Genomic DNA, 20,458 nt, shown 5'->3' on the forward strand with positions numbered 1-20,458 from the left:
TTATATGCCAAATACCGTGCAATGAACTAGAAATAGAGACCTATATAAGAGAGAACTTACAGTTTACTGGGAGAGGCAAATTTTTGTACAGATGATTTTAATACCTTTTTTGTACTCATAAAATTTAGTACTGAGAATTATGCATGAACTTATTATAACCTTTTGAGAGACTTCTTCTGGTTTGTTTTTTTCCATCCCCTGAAACTACCACAAGGAAAACAAAACCAAATATCTATAATGTATTATGTTCTGAAAATATCCCCTTCATGTTTGAAGAGGCATATTCTAGTTCTGTTCTATTGAAGGTATTGAATAGGTTAACTCTAACTGTATTCTTATAGAAATCAATGTTTAAAAAATAGCACCATCTCACAGTTGGGTAACAACCTTTCAAGTACATTATCATTTAGTTCTTCTGGTGACATTATTCATAACTAATGGCAAGCAGAGTGTTGATAAGGTCTTTTTATACAATAAGTTCATAGTCTTGGCTTACACAGTGTTGGCAAAATAAAAACCTGAGCCCCACATTGATTTGGAGATGTTTCTTGACCTGACCACAGTTGGTTGGTTCCTAGGTCCCTGAGCAGGTGTTCTGTCTTGTTTGCTATAGTCCACACATGTCCCAAATGCACACCCAGGCTTTCTTTAACCTTCCAGCCATTTCAGCCTCTGGTTTTGAGGCCCGAATAATATTTATATTATAAAATAATTATCCTGAATAATAGATAGAACATCTTTATATGTTTTAGAGCTCAGACAAGTTTTATGTTCTGTGAAATAATGGTTGTAGAACTGAACTACTTCATTTTTGTGAGTGAAGAAGAAAGCCATACAAAGGCAATTCTTACATTTGCTAAAATGACTTCAAGTAGATTTATACTGTAAAAAACAGCAAAAAAATATTGAAATACACCTGTCATTTAAGGTCCTCATGGAGCTATGACACTTATTCTTGGGGTTTTTGTTTAGGTTAAAAATAATCTGCCACTGAACAATTATTTTGCCTTCGTTTGCATTATATGTAACACACATCTATTAATGACCTAACCTAATAAATCTCTTACAGGTCACTGAAATGATTCTGGAAATGTCCCTTGAAGTTTGGTAAGCACATTAATTTTGTTGAGTTGAAGATATTGTGAGAGCTCCATTGTTTTATTTTGTTTAAAAGTATACTTTTTAGGCCTGGGTCTGGAGGTAGGGATGGGCTAGAAGGGGCCATTGGAGGAAAAAAAGGGCTTATGTAATACTTTCAATAATAATGATTAAAAACATAATAAAATTATACTTTTAATATATGAAATAATTATAACAGCTTTTTGACTATCAAAATACATTAAATGTACTTTGCTTTTCTTTAGCTCCTTTTTGATAGTTACAACATTAAAAATAAATCTAACATTCTTTGATTAATTTTTCCATCATTTGCTGATTAAGTAATAGATGTAAAAAATGAGGGCTTTTTAGAAAGTTATTTTTCTATTCCAGTAGAAGTGAATACAGTTCCGTAAGCCAGTTTTCTAAGTGCACAGGGAAACTAGAAAGAGAAAAAACTGAAAATTGAGACCAATTTGTCATAGTAATCGGCAGGACTAAAAATGGTCAAGTTCCATGAAAGGATGTTGCTCTTTCAAAGTGGGTTCTAAAAAATGAAAGTTGGAAAGTCATGTACTTATTTTCAAAGGGTGACTCTTAGGGGAGTCAGGCCTGTCTTGGGAATGAGCTGATTTCTGATCCAATGCAGGATTCAGACCTCACCTCCCTCCGCGCCTCTTTGTACTTTCCTGTTGAAGTGGGTTTTACCAAAGTTACTAGTACAAATTTTATTTATACAAACATCACATAAATGAGTGATTCGCCAAATGTATGATAATGATGCCCTGGCTTTCAGTTTAGACATTTCTTTCTCTTATTTTAATCTCTGGAATAAATTGACTTTGTAAATCATTGGCATAAATTACCACAGTCCCTCAGTTTATGCGAGAAAGTGTCAAAGGACATTTCAAGTTCCTGTGTTGCATCATTTTGCATTACATTGACTCTTGCTTAAAAGTGATTTATTTTGGCATGAGATTAGAAATATTTTTATTTGACTATGTAAGTAATGCTGTTTCTTTTCCTGGAAAATGGTCCTCCCTGTTTTATTTAGGACCATTATAAAATCCAGTTATAAAGAGCAGAAAAAAAATCACAAGTAATGTACATATGTGTCCAGAAGCAATTTATTATATATTCATAGTAAACTTTAATCAAACCCTATTTTTATATGTTAACTTATATCTTGCTTTTAAATGGAAATGTTTTCTTTAAAGAAAAATTCAATTTCCTACAGGATATTTTCCATTAAATATAAAATAAAATTTTAAAAGAAAGCAAACTAATTAAATATAATACCTAAGAGAAAGAAATAAAGGAACTAAAGTAACATATTTATAAAATTATTCAGAATTTAAAATTTTTTCTTCCCGATATTTTATTCTAATACCTTCTAAACATCTATGTTCATTGCATTGTTCATATATTTTTTTTAAAAAAAAATTATGCTTCTTGTTGTTAGAAAAGGTTGTAAGTGTAAGATGATGATTATCATTGTTACATTACAAAAAGCATAAGTCCAAGAATGAGAAGTCCTGAATTTAAATCTATTACCTGCTAATTATGTTAATGGTTGAAAATTTTCTAATCACTTTTTTTACTCATTTGTAAAATAAGAAAGGAGTACTTTATATCTATTATGGTTTCATAAGATGGTGTATTTTTTTTCCTAAAGATCATATGTTATAGGAAACTTTTCCACATATACACTACATGTTCATAGTGGTACTGTTTGTAATAGTTAAAAATAAATTGAAAGCAACATTAATGTTCATGGATAAGCAAATCATGATATGTAATATTTATATATTGAAAATATTCCACAATTGTAAAAACATTTGAATTAGTTCTAGCTACATAAACAGAGATAAATCTCAAAAACAAAATGTTCAATGAAAAAAATAATTTGCAGTAGACATACAGTTGGCAGCATTTATATAAAAAAATTAAACCTGAAAAATGACTCTTAGGGACATAAATATATATTGTCAAAATATAAAGAAATTCATTGAAATAAAGAGCAAATTTAAAATAGTAGTTACTTCTGATGAGTGAAAAGGGAAAAAAAATTGAGGGAATTCAGAGACAACTGTGCAGGTAAGATTTTTATTTCTTTAAGTAATTAGAATATACCCAACTTCACATATTATAATAAATAATAATAATAAAAAAGAGTTTACTCCAAGACTTGATTTTTTTAAATGCAAATTTACTATCTTATTTTCCCCACCTTGCTACATAATCTTCATAATAATAAAATTTGTATAATTCAATGTTTTGATATAGTATAATTTAATAACCTTATTATATGATAATACAGTTAAATGATCCTTTCAGTTTCTTCCCTTAAGGTTGATATCCAGAAACAGAATTACTAGGTCAAAGGAAATACACATTTTAATTATTTTTGGTGCTCATTGCCTCATTGCTTTTCAAAAGTGTTTTTGCAAATTTATATTTTCAAAATGTATGCATGAGAATAACAATATTACTTTACCTTTTCCAATAGTAGATATTTTAAATATTTTTGAATTATTAATTGAATAATAACTGTACTTTATAATTTTGCTAATGTAATTGAATATTTATTCTTCTAGTCATCATTACTACTCATACTTACTCTTTTATGAGTTACCTATATTTGTTCTGTGGGAAGTTGTAGTTAAAATATTTGCAGTGATCAAATGTCACTATTGAATACGCAGCCCAGAGTCCTTACAATTTTTTCTCTTATTCTATGTTTACAAGGAAGAAATATACTGAATTAACAGAAATGAGCCTTAAATTTAACTCTCTTAAGGGAAGAGCTTACCTTTATTAATGGTAAAGACACAATATTTTTTTTAGAAAGGTATATAATTTAATTTAAGGTTTCTTACTGCGGCAGATTGATCTAGAAGTTTCTTTTTTATTATTTCCTCTTTTTTCTTTTTTTGACAGTATTGCAGATGTCCCCCTCCCCTACCTCTTTTGCCCCACTCCACTCAGCAAGAATATACCCACTCTCATGTTCATAGCAGCATTACTTGCACAGGTTTCTTTTCAGAAGCGCTTCCCTAAAGTGTTATTATTCTCACTAATATGCAGTTGGTCAGGAGCTGTTTGGTTGCTTGTTTATCTTTTCATAAAACATCTTATACTTATTGTTTTCTGAAAACCTGCCTTGAAACATGCTTGGAGATAGTCATCATTTTATACTCTGCTTCAGGTCCCCTCATAGAAAATGGCTTGAGGGAAGCAGTGAGCCTCTCTGAGTGTAGCTACTGGGAACCTCTGAGGGACCGGATGATGTGTAAGAAGGCTGGGGACCTACGCTCATGACTCTCTGTTTTACATACAGTTCATCCCCGGACCTCCGATTTAGCATGGCTTTGTGTGATCAGGAGAAAGCTTTCAGATACCAGCGGAAAGAAAACGTAAAGGAAAACATGAAGAAACTCCTGGGCCTGGAGAATAGTGAAAGCTTGTGTTCTACACGTGATGTGAGTTGTGAATTTTTCAAATGTTACTGCAATTTAATAATAATTTTGTTTGTATTTTCCAATTTTTCCCAAATATGAAAAAATTTTGGAAAATGTGTGCAGCTTTTTGAGATAAGGTAAGGTAAGTGTTTCATAAATGGAAACTCATTAAGGAAGGTCATCACAAATGCTGCCCATATTTGGAAATATTTATCAGATATTGCTTTTAAAAGAGGCATATGCATACTTATACGCGAACAAGATGATCATTTCATTAGTAGGGAAAGTTTAGTCTCAAGTATAAAAAGATCATGGAATTAATTTTAATGTAGATTACCATTAAACAACTGTGGAATTTCATTACTGAACAAGAAGATGTTACAAATCTTATTAATGATAATACAATTAAAAAAATAGATAGATGTGAATAGGGAACATGAAAGGAAATGTTCTAAATTCTTAGTGTTTCATAGAAAGTTAAAAGATAACATCCAAAATAATGGTCTATACATTTTAATGTTTTTCATAATACTAATTATAGAGATCTTAAAATTACAATATTTTGTGAACAAATACTGAAAATACAATCCTTTAATTGTACTTTATCTTATTTTTCTTTCCTTAAATTCCAGTAAAGTAATAATCCAGTTTTTGGCTATTTATTCATTTACTACCCCTTCATCTTTATATCCATCCATCCATCCATCCATCCATCTATCATTCATTTATCCAAACATCCATTCACTCATTGTTTTATCTTTCTATCTGAAATCTATTAAAAATGCTACTATATTTAATAGTATTCTGTTGCATATTTGAAAGTTGCTCAGAGATTAGATCTTAAAAATCCTTATCACAAGAAAAATGTTTTTAACTACCTTGAGATGGATGTTAACTAGACTTATTGTGGTGATCAGTTCACAATATATACAAATAGTGAATCATGTTGTACAACCGAAACTAATCTAATGTTATATATTAATTATACCTCCATAAAAAATAAAAAACAAATTCCTGTAATTTCATCAAATGGTATGATGAAATTCCTTCTTAGTAGTATATAAGCTATTTTTTTGTTTATTTCTTTGAACTTTCTGTTAATTGAATATTTTAAATGAATATAATTTATCTTTAGAAATATAATATTTGCATAAAAAGCATAAGTAAATATATATACATATATTCCCATACATGTACACACAGAGAGAGATTCAAGATTATTAATTTACTAGACACCTAGTGCACAAATTCATGCATGGATGGAGTCTGGCCTGCCTGCCCAAGTGGAGATGGATTGGGGCCGGGCCTGTCAGGGAGAGGAGTTGGCATGAGGTTGGCTGCAGGGCTGCCCCAATTGGGACCTGGATCAGGGCTGGGCCAGCTGTGGGGAGGGGCCACAGGCCATTGGCCAGCAGGCCCTGCCCCCGATTGGGTTTGGGGGTGCTGATTGCGGGCAGAGCCAGCAGTGGAGAGGGGCTGTGGGTGGGGGGCTAGCCAGCCCCACCCCCAAATGGGGTGGGGGGCTGATCAGGGGCAGAGCTGGCTGGAGAGAGGGGCCAGGGGCAGTTTGCTGGCCAAACCTGCCCCTGATTGGGGTGGGGCCAGGTGGGAGGAGGGGCTGCAGGAGGTTGGCAGGCCGGCCCCATACCCTATTGGTGTAGGGGGGCAATCAGGGGTGGGGCCGGCCAGGGGAGGGGCTACAGGCCAATTGGGGTGGTGGAGACCCATTGGGGGCAGGGCCGGCTAGGGGGAAGGGCCACAGAAGGTTGGCTGGCTGGCCCTACCCCCTGATCAGGCTGGTTCACTGGCTGCAGTGGGCATCATAGTGACCAGGCATTCTGGTCATTATAGTGTTTTGGTCTCTAGCTTTTTATATACATAGATTTTTAGAAAATAATATTTGTATAAAAATCATAAGCAAATATATATACACAGATGTTCCCATATATGCACGCACAGATGGATTCAAGATTATTGTAAATTAAATTGTAAATTATCTTGTGAATACCATTGGAAATGAGACATGGATTCTGAGTAAGGGAGCCAGATGGGCACTGGGTCCCACCCCTGGTCTTGGAATGTGTTTGCAGGTGGGGGTGGGGGTGGGGTGGGAACGGAATCTGCTGGGGCTGGAAGGGCTGTGATGGGAGCAGACTCAGAGATAAAATGTTACTCATGGAGAATTTTTGCTAAAAGGAAGCTGGGAGGAGAAGTGAAACCTCCACTGAAGTTTCTATTTTTTTAAAAAAAGGACTGGACTTCTCTTCCATCCAGTCTTGCTGTCACCATACAGATCCCTGGTGGCACTTGTGGTTGATTATGGTCTCAGGTTACTTAGTCCTTGAGAACACTTCCTTCTCTGCATATTACTCAGAAGTTCCTGCCTTTCTGGGAAGTATTTTTTTTTTTTTTTTTTTTTCCCTATAGCAAACCCTTCGGCAGCAATTCTCCTTTTGGGGTCCCTTAAAGTGAGAGCGAGTTTATTAGTGAAGCAGTGAGACAGGGTGGCTCCTCCGCAGTTGGAGCAGCCGCTTTAGTGGAATTTGCTTCCTTAACTGAGAGAGAGAGAGAGAGAGAGAGAGAGAGAGACTGAGGATCAAGCCTGATTTATTTAAAAATCACTTGTACACATTATTAATTTCCTGATTGTTCTCTCCATTAGAATGTAAATCGCATGAGGACCAGGACAGGGTCTGTCATTTGCCTTTATATTCCCAGCACCTATCAGGGTACACATTTAGGCAGCGGCACGGCATTGCATGCATGGGATGAATTAGTTAGAAAGACAGGTATCAGGGGCTCAAAACTGAGGAACCCTAGAATCAGGATTTAGGAGGAGATACAGGTGGAGGAGAAGGTTTGGGTGTAAAGAGTCCAGTTTGACCTGTTTAGTTAGAAATGTATGTGAGTTGGCCTGTTCTTAGGTTGTCCTTCTCAAAAGTTGCTCTTGCACCCCTCGGCACTCCTTGTTTTGTGGAAAGGAGTCTTCGTGGGAAAATAAAATTTGGCCTAATATCCATACAATTGTTTTTTTTGTGTGTTTTGTGTGTTTTTTGTGGGGGTTTTTTTTGTGGTTTTTTTTTTTTTTTTTTTTTTTACAGTGAGAAAAATGAGGTAATTATATTGATACTTTATTCTGGGATATTCTTTAAAAATATATAATTCATGTTTTTGGAAGCAATTCCTAAAATTAAGACATTTGTTGTTTGGTTTTAGTCCAGACTTTTTTCTCTTGGCAGAAAGAGTCGTTTTAGATACACTCAGCAACACCCATTCCCATAACACAAGTAACATTTCCCCATTTTTATGTTACTCCCTGGCCAAGGGTGCCTTCAGCTCCCACTGCCCTCGCTCCCTGCCAAGATCCTTGCTCTCTGTTCTGTACTGCTGACGGTCTAGAGGAGCATGCTGCTGTGGAAGTATAAACTGGTTTAGCCACCTATGGAAAATAGTACTATGGTGGTCCCCCCCCCCCCCCCCACACACACACACCAAATTCAAAACAGAACTCACATACAACCAAGAAATTTGACTATGGGCATTTTCCTGAAGAAAATGAAAACCGTAATTGGAAAAAAATGCACACTCGTTGAAGCATTATTTACAATGGCCAAGATATGGGAGCAGCCTAGGTGTCCACTGATAGATAAATGGATCAAGATAGATGTGGTGCATCTACTTGTGGGATATTACTCAGCCATAAGTCATGTTTCTGTAAGCAGATTGCTGTCTATAATGTGGGTGTGAATCCAACTAGCTGAAGGCCTAAATAGAACAAAATGGCCAACTCCCAAATAAGAGGGAATTCCTAGAGCCTGCCTTTGGACTTTATTGACACCAGTGTCTCTGCCTGCTGGCGTTTGAACTAGAACTCCATTGTTTGTTTGTTTTTTGTTTTTTTAATTCGTGTTTATTTTATTTTATTTTTTAAATTTCTTTATTGGTTATAGTATCACATAATTGTCCTAATCCCCCTATTCCCATCCCAAACCCCTCCCCACGCATGCCGCACACCCTTGTCCATGACCACTGGTTAGGCTTATATGGATTTGGTTGATCTCTCCATTGTTGATAATCCTGGTCTGGACCCACTAGCCCATACTGCAGCTTTGAACTTGTCAATCTGCATAATCACATGAACCAGTTCCTCCTCCTCTCTCTCTCTCTCTCTCTCTCTCTCTCTCTCTCTCTCTCTCTCTCTCTCTCTCTCTTTTCTCTTTTTTTCTCTTCAAGTTCTTTTTCTCTGGAGAATCCTAATACAGGAGCCAAGGAGGCAAAAGTCTTTCTATAACTGTCAGACCTTAAAAATTTATGAAATTAAAAAAAAATTCTTTGAGCGCTTTAGAATTTTCTTTTGCAATGACAGAAATTAATAATATCTGTCAGCTCATGCATAAAAATAATTTAGTCAAATCCAGAAGGTTTTTAGTAAATGAACATTTATTTCTTGTAGTCACGTGAGAGAAGTATGAGCAATATTTATGCACAAATACTTGTGCTATTAGGTCTAAATATAACCTAAAAACTCTCAACAACATTTTACTTGGTTGATTCTTTTAGATACAGAGCCAAGACTAACAGCTGCAGCTTATAACTTCCCAGTTACCTTTTTTTTTGAAAGTTATATCAGAATGACCATGATTATTGGAACATTTAAATATAGCTGTGTTGCCAAAACCGGTTTGGCTCAATGGATAGAGTGTCGGCTTGGGGACTGAAAGGTCCCAGGTTCGATTCCAGTCAAGGGCATGTACCTTGGTTGCGGGCATATCCCCAGTAGGGGGTGTGCAAGAGGCAGCTGATTGATGACTCTCTCTCATCAATGTTTCTAACTATATCTCTCTCCCTTCCTCTCTGTACAAAATCAATAAAATATATTAAAATAAATAAATAAATAAATATAGCTGTGTTTTATTGCATAAAGTTGTACTGATCACCAGAAGTGATAGATGAACCTGAAACATAATTTAGCGAAACAAAGACTGCTCGTTATTCTTTAGTAAATAAAGAATACTCATTTTTTTTTTTTTTTTCTGAGCAATGAGAAAATGAAAACATGAATTATGGTGTCACTTCGCATCCTGGGGCTGCCACTTATTAGCTGTCTGCACTGAAGACCTCCTCATCTGAAAAATGGGGAAATAATAAGGTCTCCTTTTGAGGGCTGTGAGGGTTAAATTTAATAAATTGAGTAAAAGAGCATGCAAGGGTCCCACACACAGTATTTTCTAGATACCTGGTAAGGCTAATTTCCCCCCCCCCCCTTTTTTTTTTTAAATATAGATAATAAAATTTATAATTTCATAGTTTTATATTCTGTATGAGTTACAGAATTTAGAATGTTACTAGGTCTATAATTCACATCTAATTTGATGGTGAGGGTCTTCCCATTGGAGGCCACTGTTTTCAGTAGGAGCCTACATTAGGATGTTGGTACTCGGTATCCTGCCCATTCATTGTCCTTTCTCCAATGAGACCTCACCTCTACAAGTTCCTTCTGCATAATAAGAGTTTTGTCATCTTTTTAGTCCTTCTACTTCTAAAACAATGATTCTATAAATACTTGTATTTGTCACATTGGCGAATACACACCCAATGGTCAGGGTCTAAGCGCTTGGAACACATCGTACTGGTGCTGAGTGTTCTGCATTTCTGAGGTTAAGAGCAGCAGTATTTCCCTTTGATTCTGGTTTTTGTGTCCTGGTACCTTCTCCGGGTACTGACAGCAACATCTGCTATGAGCAAAGCTAGAAACCCCAACAGCCTAACTACACCCCTTCCTCTTTTGTCCCTAACACTGAATCTGGTCGCCAAATATTAAAGGCTCTTTTTGTGAATGTACCTTTGATTCTATGTACCTGTTTATAAGCTTCGCTTTCTGGGTAGAGGGGAGAAGGGATCATTATATTCCATTCACATCCAGAAGAAGATTTTAAAAAATGGGATTATTAGAGATAAAATAGAACTGTTAAAAGTACTTGAGCTTATCTATGCACAGGCACTTAGTGATTTGTATGTTTCTTTTGAAAATTAGATTTTTGTTACTAATGTAGACAATAAAATCTAATAGCAATATGACTGTTTTGATATCACTCAAATTAGATACTCGAGCCACAGCATCCTCTCTCGGTTCGAGTTCTGCTCTTTCAACCATGGAACTTGTGTGTTCGTCTCTTTGAAAGCTTTGGGTTGCTTCGTGATCTGATATCTTTTGCTCCATTAATGGCTGTCTTTCATCTATAATTTTTCCTTGATAATTGTTATTATTGGAAAACAGTGTCAAAGAAAATGCACTTTTCTCCCCAGCAATGTGAGCCTACCTTTGCATCAGCCTCTGCCTGTCCAGTAGGTATTTCCATCCAGTCTGCTCCCTCTTTCCAATTTCCTTCCTGTCTCCCCTCTGCCTTGTCCTCAGCAGGCTCCGATTTCCCCAGATGTTGGACTGCACTCACCATGTCCCTGATGCCCTAGGGCAGTGGTTGTTAAACTTTTTGGTCTCAGATATTCTTGATACACTTAAAAAATCAACCACTTCTAAGAGATTGGGTTTATATGGGTTAAATCTATGAATATCTACTGCATTAAAAACTACAACTGAGAACATTTATTAAAATATGCGTTTTAAATAAGTCAATTTCATGCTACTATAAATAACATACTTTGTGAAAATAACAATATTCTCCAAAGCAAAAATAAGGCAAGAAGAGCAATTTTTACAAGTATCTGCATTGTTTGACTTAACAGAAGACTGCCGGGCTCTTGAATTCACATCATAGCACACCCTGTGGTCTCTGGAAAGCTCCATCACACACTCATGAGAGAATGATGAGAATGAAAAAAGGCAAATAACACCTTAGTGTTTATATATAAAGACAGTTTGACTTTGCGGGCCCCCCTGAAAGCTGTGCACACTTTGAGCACTGGAGCCTTAGGGCAGAGAAAAATAACCTGCTATCTTAAGCAGTAGTGGTTTGGGACCACAAACTAGAAATGACATTCTCTTCCTCTTCAAACACTCCTGTGCTTTAGTCATGTTACCGGCAGCCTGTGCTTCTCCATTTTTATGGCGAAAACCCTCCTCCATTGGTTCATGTTGCTTTTCTTTCCAGAACATTCTCCTTCCCTGTCCACCTCCCTCCCTGTTGAGTAATTGCATTAAAAGTTAAGCTCAGATCCTAACTGGTTTTCTCAGTGGTTAGAGCGTCGGCCTGTGGACTGAAAGGTCCCAGGTTCGATTTCTGTCAAGCGCATGTACCTTGCTTTCGGGCACATTCCCAGTAGGAGGTGTATGGGAGGTGGCTGATCTATGTTTCTCTCTCACGTTTCTAGTTCTCTATCCCTCTCTCTTCCTCTCTGTAAAAAATCAATAAAATATATATATTTAAAAAGTTAAGCTCAGGTTTCCCCTTTGTCTGTGAAGCTTCTCCTCCACTCTAATTCCTCTGATTGCAACTGACCATACCTTCTAGACCTCACACATTCCTAGCCTGTGTGCTATGCACACTGGCAAACGCCTGGATGCAGGAGCCTGGGGTTTGACTCCTGACTCTGCTACTTAATTGGTTGCTGACCCTGAACAAGTATTCAGGGTCTTAGTTCCAAGTGCCTTAGATTCCTCATCTATAATATGGAAACATCATAGGGGTTTTTTTTTAAAGATAAATGAGTCAATTTCTGTAAAGCGCGAAGAACAGTTCCTGTGTGAGAGTAAGAGGTTATGAGTATCATCTATCCCTATTCTTATTGTCATAATTTTATATTTCTATCTCAAATAAACTACATTCTCCTATTCCTCCCATAAAACATAGAGACCACTTACTCAGACTTATTGAATGAATTCAAGAATAAAGCAATACATTTTGTAGGTCTTGTTAAATTGATTAAATTCTGTTTTTTGGGCTTGAATAATAGCATATATTTTGAAATGAGTCAGCATAAAGGAGCAATAAGAATTCCCAGCCAGGAAGGCCAGGTACCTCATTACAGATTACCAGCTAGTAGATAATAGACAAGTAATATCCTTTCAGAATTTCTATCTGTAAAAGGAGCAAATCCTTTTTTGCTCACCATATGGGATTTATGAGGGGGTCAAATGAAAAACCTGCACTCAAAAGCAAACCAAAAACTGCCAAGGGCCGAGGATTGTCATCGTTATCAAATGAACTGGTTGGTCATTCTGATAATACCTGCTTTCTAATATACATTAATTCTTGATTCTCTTATATGAAATATTATTTTATTTTTAAACATTAGGCATTGTCATGGTGTAAGTGATCTTAATTCTTTATTGCCAAACATGGAACATATAACATAAAAATGGAAATTAAACCAAAATAAATTTTGTAAAGTACTTGGCAAATGACCTGTGTTTTGTCATTCCAGGTGCCTGTGGTGGCCATCCTGGGCTCAGGGGGCGGTTTCCGAGCCATGGTGGGATTCTCCGGGGTGATGAAGGCACTGTATGAATCTGGAATTTTAGATTGCGCTACCTACATTGCTGGTCTTTCTGGCTCCACGTGGTTAGTATACATTTTAAATCTTCGTTTTATCATCCTAAATGTTTAGCATTTATCTACCTGAAACATTAGAGAGAAAAGTGAGTTTTAGATAAGTAGACATTAACTTTGAATTATTAAAATGTTCTAGCTTGATGCAATAATATATGCCTTAAATATGTTTTTAAGTTCATGCCTCATGATGGACTCTTGTCATAAATCCATTCCCTTTAAGCCTGTGTGTAGCATAAAATGTAGTGAAACAAAATTTTAAAATGTATTAATTGTAGTAATTAATATAAATAGCACAGAAGTGGCATAACATACTCCACCCATAATTCATTCAATTTTTCTATAACTTGCTGAATTGCAATCTTTCAGTGATTATGTCTAAGTCTACATGATTCACTAGGTATTCATATTCTTCTTTAGGGCAAATAGAATGAAACCTTTATATACAGAAGAAGGAAAACAACTTTAGACTGCAGAAATTAAAAAAATTTCACTGATTTGTATTTAATTATGAAATCAATCCTTTAAATATATTTGAGCTCAGTTAAACTTGGATAGAGAATGAAGACACATTTATGTATATATACAACATTTGTACACTGTAGATTTACCTTTTCTAAATATAGGAACATTTTCAAAGAAGAGAGTATACACATTTTGGTTTGCCTACCTCACATAAGCACATTGAACATCAAACATTAGTCCTTGCTTAGACGTCTCAAATAAAGGTGTCACTTTATTACAAATGTCTGACTTTGACTTATAAGGCTGTTTAGTCACTCACCCATAGGAAAGCCTATCTGTCATAATACTGTGTTATATATGTCTAGCATTTTAAAATGTCAGTGCCTTCTCAGTCTGTGACATGGATATTAGCTTTCTATCATTTTTTTTTCAAGAAAATTTGACTCAGCCCTGACTGGTTTGGCTCAGTGGATAGAGCTTTGGCCTGTGGACTGAAGGTTCCCAGGTTCAACTCTGGTCAAGGGCATGTACCTTGGTTGCGGGCACATCCCCAGTAGGAGGTGTGCAGGAGGCAGATCAATATTTCTCTCTCATCAATGTTTCTGACTCTCTGTTCCTCTCCCTTTCTCTCTGTAAAAAATCAATAAAATATATTTTAAAAAAATAAATAAATAAAAAGAAGAAGAAGAAGATTTGACTCAGAAACCAAAGGATTTGTCCAGGATTACTCACAGAGCCAGAATATAAATCCAGGCTTTGATTCCCTATTCCAGGAATCTTTCAACTAAACCATAGCCTTCTCCTGACAGCTGTTTAGTCTACATAGAGGTTCACATTTGAAGAATCTATAGTTTCTTAAACATTTTGAACCAGATTCTTTAGCTTAAAAGCAAAAACCTAGACCCAAAGTGGTTGCCACTTTCTTGGTATGTTCCCTTAAAATAATTTCTCTTTTTTGAAAGAAGGATGGAGGCCATCATTCTTTTCCTTGAAGGAAAGAGCAGGCACCTGCCTGTTTAATGAGTGTGTGATGGGAAAACTTGGACCCTTAGATTGATTCACCTATTCAGGCATTTTGTTACTCCTCTTGGGGGATTCATTCTCCGTGTTCACTATCTGTTAGATCCCTGAGATCCATCACTGACTAAAACATTGCAAGAAGCTTACTTTCTTAAACTCCTTTTATAAGGAAAGACTAGGCCTTGAGTGCTGATTTGAGACTATAAAAGTGTGGGCTTAATTGGAGCTTCAGCAATTGCTTTGGTTGTAGATTTGGGGTAACCTCTTATATTCTCCTGTCAGAGTTCTGAAAACAAGTCCTACAAAATGTCATGAAGAGAACTTCAAAAACTACAGGTCGATCATTTAAACATTACAGGCCACATCTATGATAATAAAAGCATGATATGCTAATTAGACCAGACAGCTGAACGACCTTCCGGATGACCTTCCGGGTGAAGCTGGGGTGGCTTCAAGGTCGGGCCTCTAGTAGTTGTATATGAATATATAAACTTCTACTCTATCAATGTCTAATTTCCTCATTGTTAGCCTTGTCTTATTTATTCTATTTCCTGAAAAGCTATTCACTCCTTAAATCCTTACTAATCGATTTTCATGCAGAGACCACCTAATTTCCAACTATAGTTGCCTTTTGAAGTTTTTATTACTCTTTAGCCTGTAAACCGAAGGGTCCTGGGTTTGATTCTGGTCAAGGGCACATTCCCGGATTGTGGGCCCGATCCTCAGTAGGGGACATGCAGGAGGCAGCTAATCAATGACCCTCTCTTATCATTGATGTTTCTATCTCTCTCCCTCTTCCTTCCTCTCTGAAGTCAATAAAAATATATTTAAAAAGATAGATAGATGGATCATGAATAGAAAAAGATTCAGGTGAAGACAGGACAGGATGAGATAGAAAGCACAAAAGCTGTTAACCCTGGAGAGAAAAGACACTTCCTTGGACGGAAGAAGAGGTGGAAGAGGTGGTCCAGATGACTCATGGTAACCATTCTCTCTTGAAAATTACGGGTGAAGAGGTAAAAAGTTCAAAGGAAGGAATTCGGAAAGATTTAATAAAACAAATTACGTTCTGTGTTGTGTAAGTTTATATTGGCTGATCCAGGACCATGACTTGGCAGGAGAATGAAGTAATACGGAAGTGTCTGGAGAAGACCTGGACCTCCCAATAAGTTTTCTGCGATCACAAAAGAGAATTTTATGTAGAACAAAAGCTCCCCTTATCGCTGCTACTGCCTTTAGGATAATTATTTCTGAAATTGTTTTTGGGTGATACTTGTTATTCATTAAATATTTATTAGCCAACCAGGAGAACCAACATGAGTGAATTAAGAGAATCAGGACAGTAATCCTGTGTTCTCTTCCTCAACTCAGTACAGCTATTCATATGTAGCATCGTAAGAGGCTGTTGGATATGGAGAGAAATGAGATCAGCTCTGTATCTATAGAGAGTGAGGCCCAACCCATTAAACTGATGAATATTTCAGGAGTTCCTCTGGCTGGTGGCCAAGAATCTTCACAAGAAAGCAAATCATCAGATTTGTATCCTCAGAAATTCTGGGACCTACCACTGGCGAGTCTTGGGATTCTGCCTAGTTGGCCAGTGGATGATTAAAAACCACATTTGTCAGCCTTAGACATTCACAGTAATCGTACAGCATCATTGAAAGTCAAATCACCAAATTGGTTGACTAGTAGTATTTATTATATCCAGACAAAGTCAATTAATTTTCATGACTCCAGTGTGTTGTGTCATCAGTCTCTGGTAGTCTGCTGGGGATGCCCATTCCTAAAGACCAGACAGTGGCCAGTAGGCCAGTAGGGAATCCTCCCCTCTGGACTATGCATGGGAAATCCAGTGTTTCCTAAGACCTCTACTTGGCTTCCATCAAAGACCAGCTTCTTTCTGATTTATTCATTCTTCCCTTAAATGGGTCAATGTGATCAAATACAGCTAATTAAGTTAACCCACTCTACCGCCCTTTGTTTTTCGTATGCCGGAGAATGGCTGCTTTCTTTGGAGATCATGTAATGCCCTTCCGCTTTATGAATTATCTTTTGTTTTCTTCACAGGTACATGTCAACCTTATATTCTCACCCAGATTTCCCGGAGAAAGGGCCGGAAGAGATTAATGAAGAGCTAATGAAAAACGTTAGCCACAACCCCCTTTTACTCCTCACACCACAAAAAGTTAAAAGATATGTTGAGTCTTTGTGGAAGAAGAAAAGGTCTGGGCAGCCCGTCACCTTCGCCGATATCTTTGGGATGTTAATAGGAGAGACACTGATTCACAACGTAAGCCGTAGCTCAGTCTACAGTCCTTCGAGTGCAACAGACTATGTTTATCATAATGTTTTAAGTAAAACTAAAATATGACATAATTTGTAAAAGTCACTAGATCCAACTTACCTTATATCAACACTGTGTACCGAGAGCACATAGTTCCTGCCAGATATAACTCCTCTACATTTCAAACTAGAGCTCACTGATTCACTTTGTATATCGGTTTTGATGTAGGGGAGTATTTTGTATTATTTTTCTTTGGAAAGAAAAGTATACCTTTTAACTCTTAACTGGCCCTGCCTCAAAATGGCAAGCTTTTTAGCCGAGGAGAAGAATGCAAGAAATATTTTAGCGGTAGAGGAAAAATGGAGGTTGTCTGGACAGAGTCAGAAAACAGAATGAATTATGCGGAACAAACTGATTTAACAGATGACCACAGTGTGATATTTCATTAGAAGATAAAGCAGAGGAGACAGAATCCGTGCCAGGGAATCTGGGGCTAATTTGTTTCTGGGCTCCACAGCTGCTAAATCTTTCTCCACTTCAAAAGTAGGCATAGTCCCTTGAGATTTGATTGTTTTTAGAATGAAGGGAATTACTTTCGTAGAGATTACCTTTTGTTTGTTTGTTTATTCATGGCCCAGAGATTTCTATGAGTAATAAGAATTATTTCTATTATAAAAAATTTAAGTGTCTTGATTGGGAATACTATTTTTTAAAATACGTTTTTATTTATTTCAGAGCAGAAGGGAGAGGGAAAGAGAGAGAAACATCAATGATGAGAAAGAATCATTGATCGGCTGCCTCCTGCACACTCCCTATTCAGGATGGACCCCATAACCCCAGGCACATGCCATGACTGAGGATCAAACCATGACCTCCAGGTTCATAGGTCAACATTCAACCACTGCACTACACTAGCCTGGAAGTACTATTTTAAATTGTTTTCTACCTGTTTCTGTTTGTATATTTAAACCATTTCTTTTTTTCTTCTGTGGACAGAGAATGAACATGACCTTGAGTAGTTTGAAGGAGAAAGTCAATACGGCCCAGTGTCCTTTACCTCTTTTCACCTGTCTGCATGTCAAGCCCGATGTTTCAGAACTGATGTTTGCAGGTATGTCGCTTACTCTTTCAGAACATTTCCTGGAACCTTTGAACTATGGCTTCCAATGACTTTCTTTAGAGGAAGCCATTTCAATTGCTTATTTTAATATATCTTCTGTAACATAAAAACATTTGAAAATCGAAAGCTAGGTGATTTTCTGGTTGTACAGAATATTCCAGAAAACTAGTTACTAATATATCTTCATTGATATTAGTGAACTAAAAAATAAATGATAAAAAGTAAATCATAAATATAATCAATCATTCAATTTTAAATTACTCATTTTAAAAGCTGTTCAACAAGATAGTATGCCTAGTGCTTTCAGGCAATGCATATTCTCTTGCTTGCTGCTGAAATTGTTATTAAATTAGGTTATATGATACATGTCTATTAATTTTTATAACTCAGCACCTGCAATGTATGAATCTAAACTTTTGGCAGCTGCTGAACAAAATGCCTCACTTCCTTAAGTCTCAGATGTGTAAACACCTGTTTCTTCGGTAGCTTCACCTCTTGTCCTGTGCTCTAAAAATCTGTGACATAGTTCTGGGGGCCTCTGCTCATTCTGCTCTGCAGTGTGATAGCATTTCTGGCTGTGGCTGCTGAGGTTTCTTGTATTTTTAGGAAAAGTATCTTAGTGACATCAGTCACTCATAACGAGCTTTCAAAAAATCACTGTGAATGGCATGTATTTAACAAATTTATATCCACAATCCTTTTGCAGTTTTATAAATTCTCACTTTTTTTGTCCTCAACTGATTATTCTCAGGCAAGAATTTCAAGTAGTTTATGGCAGCCTCTAGGGACCCTACCCATGCACAAAGTTTGTACACTGAGCCTCTAGTAAAAATATATTAGGTTATCACTTATTATGATTGATATGATTTCACATGCTTTTTATTCTGAACTTTTAATCAACAGCCATTCTCAATCGAAAGTCTGACTAAAATAATTAAATATTTAATTATATTTCAGCAAGTGAATATTTGGGATTTTTTACCCAGAGTAAGAAAAGGCCTGTTTTATGTTTCATTAGTAGTCTTACAACCTAGATATGTGTGATTTGGGCCATCTGCCTAGCTTCCATGTTGTTACTGAGATAAGAGATACACCATTAACCTTCATTGTTAAGCTTCTGTGATAAGGGGGCTCAAGCTGTTTCTTCCAACAGAGTTGGACAAAAGCCATCAAACATTATTTACTTGGATCTTGAACCCAGATAAGACATTCAAAGATGCACGTCATGAAGGTTTAAGCAGTTGAGTTATTGAGGAAAAAAAAAAAAAGGTGGAGTCATGTATGCCTTTGAAATTCTCTTAGATGAAAAATGGATATTCAAAGGGGAAAAGGGGAAATATTTGCAACATATTTTTAAAAATCAAAGAAGCTCATTAGCTTACAGAAGTGTTACCAACTTCACTTCAACAATATCAGATGATGTTTTTCTTCCCTCTTAGAATAGTTTTAAACATTTTCTCCTTTTTTGAAGATCTTAAACAAATAAACATTAGTTGTTTAAACTATTAAACATTTTTGACTCCTCCACTTCACTACACTGCCTATGGGATTTACAACTTTCATTTTCAAATATCTATTGGTCAGTAAATTGCATTTACTAAGCACAACTTATGGATCGACATCAGATTAAGTTCTTTCACAGACACTAAAGAGTAGAACTGTGGTACTCTTCCTCAGAAAGTTACAACCCCATAAGAAAATTAATGAGCTATACACATAGAATATTATTATCCGTTAAAGTTGTAGAGCTGACGTAAGTGTAAGTTATCGAAGATATTGAGTATAGTCATAGAAATGACCTCATGGAAGGATTTATCATAAGGAGGTGAAAAGTCATCTTTGAGTAAAACAGCAGGAGCTCAGAAGGGAAGCCGAAAGTATGAGAGAAAAAAAAAAGAGAGAAAAAAAAAAAAAAAAAAAAAACACTAGCCGTGGTATGAGCTGGTGAAGCGTAGGTGGTACATTTGGGGAAACCATTAGTGCGAAACAGTAGAAAAATCTGGATTCCAGGCAGACATGTTTTTATTCAGTTATGATGAAGAGCAATATAACTCTTTATGCAGTGTTTTTGAAAAACGTATTTTGGTGATTCACGTGGGTTGATTGGCAAAGGTAGAAAGTAGGAGCCATGCTATCCCTGTGTTTTTGTAATGAGGTTCTAAAGCTAGGGAGATACTGATAAGGAGAGAGGGGAGAAGATAAAATGAAAGCCTGAGGGTGACAGATGAGGTGTGCTGATGATTAGATGTGAGTGCTTTCAGTTAAAAGAATTCCACCCACCTGCCCCCCCTCCCAGGCTGTGATACCGTAGTGAGCTAGACAGGGAGGGGAAGTGATGAATTCTTTTCCAGGCAACGATAGTGGGATGTGCTGAGATGTGCTGACGGCTTACCCCAGCGCTCCAGGAAACTGGAAACAAGTGGAAGGAGGTGCCTCAGACAGGTTCACGTTTGAAATGTATGGGTTTACAGCAAAGGAATTATTAATAGTCAAATGCCCC

At 36.6% G+C, this 20,458-nt stretch overlaps 1 protein-coding gene across 2 annotated transcripts in view; it reads left to right on the top strand.

Annotated features, from left to right (window-relative positions):
• The window catches only part of PLA2G4A (phospholipase A2 group IVA), a 123,912-nt gene that overhangs the window by 68,101 nt on the left and 35,353 nt on the right, over nucleotides 1-20,458 (top strand). For both annotated transcript variants that reach the window (XM_084865519.1, XM_084865520.1), the window contains 5 exons: nucleotides 1,070-1,107; nucleotides 4,439-4,580; nucleotides 12,942-13,078; nucleotides 16,622-16,844; nucleotides 17,835-17,949. In XM_084865519.1, the coding sequence (XP_084721645.1) occupies nucleotides 1,070-1,107; nucleotides 4,439-4,580; nucleotides 12,942-13,078; nucleotides 16,622-16,844; nucleotides 17,835-17,949 (655 nt within the window). The remainder of the gene's footprint in view (nucleotides 1-1,069; nucleotides 1,108-4,438; nucleotides 4,581-12,941; nucleotides 13,079-16,621; nucleotides 16,845-17,834; nucleotides 17,950-20,458) is intronic.

Source organism: Pipistrellus hanaki, assembly GCF_964339955.1.
Source record: "Pipistrellus hanaki genome assembly, chromosome: 18".
Lineage (NCBI taxonomy): Eukaryota > Metazoa > Chordata > Mammalia > Chiroptera > Vespertilionidae > Pipistrellus > Pipistrellus hanaki.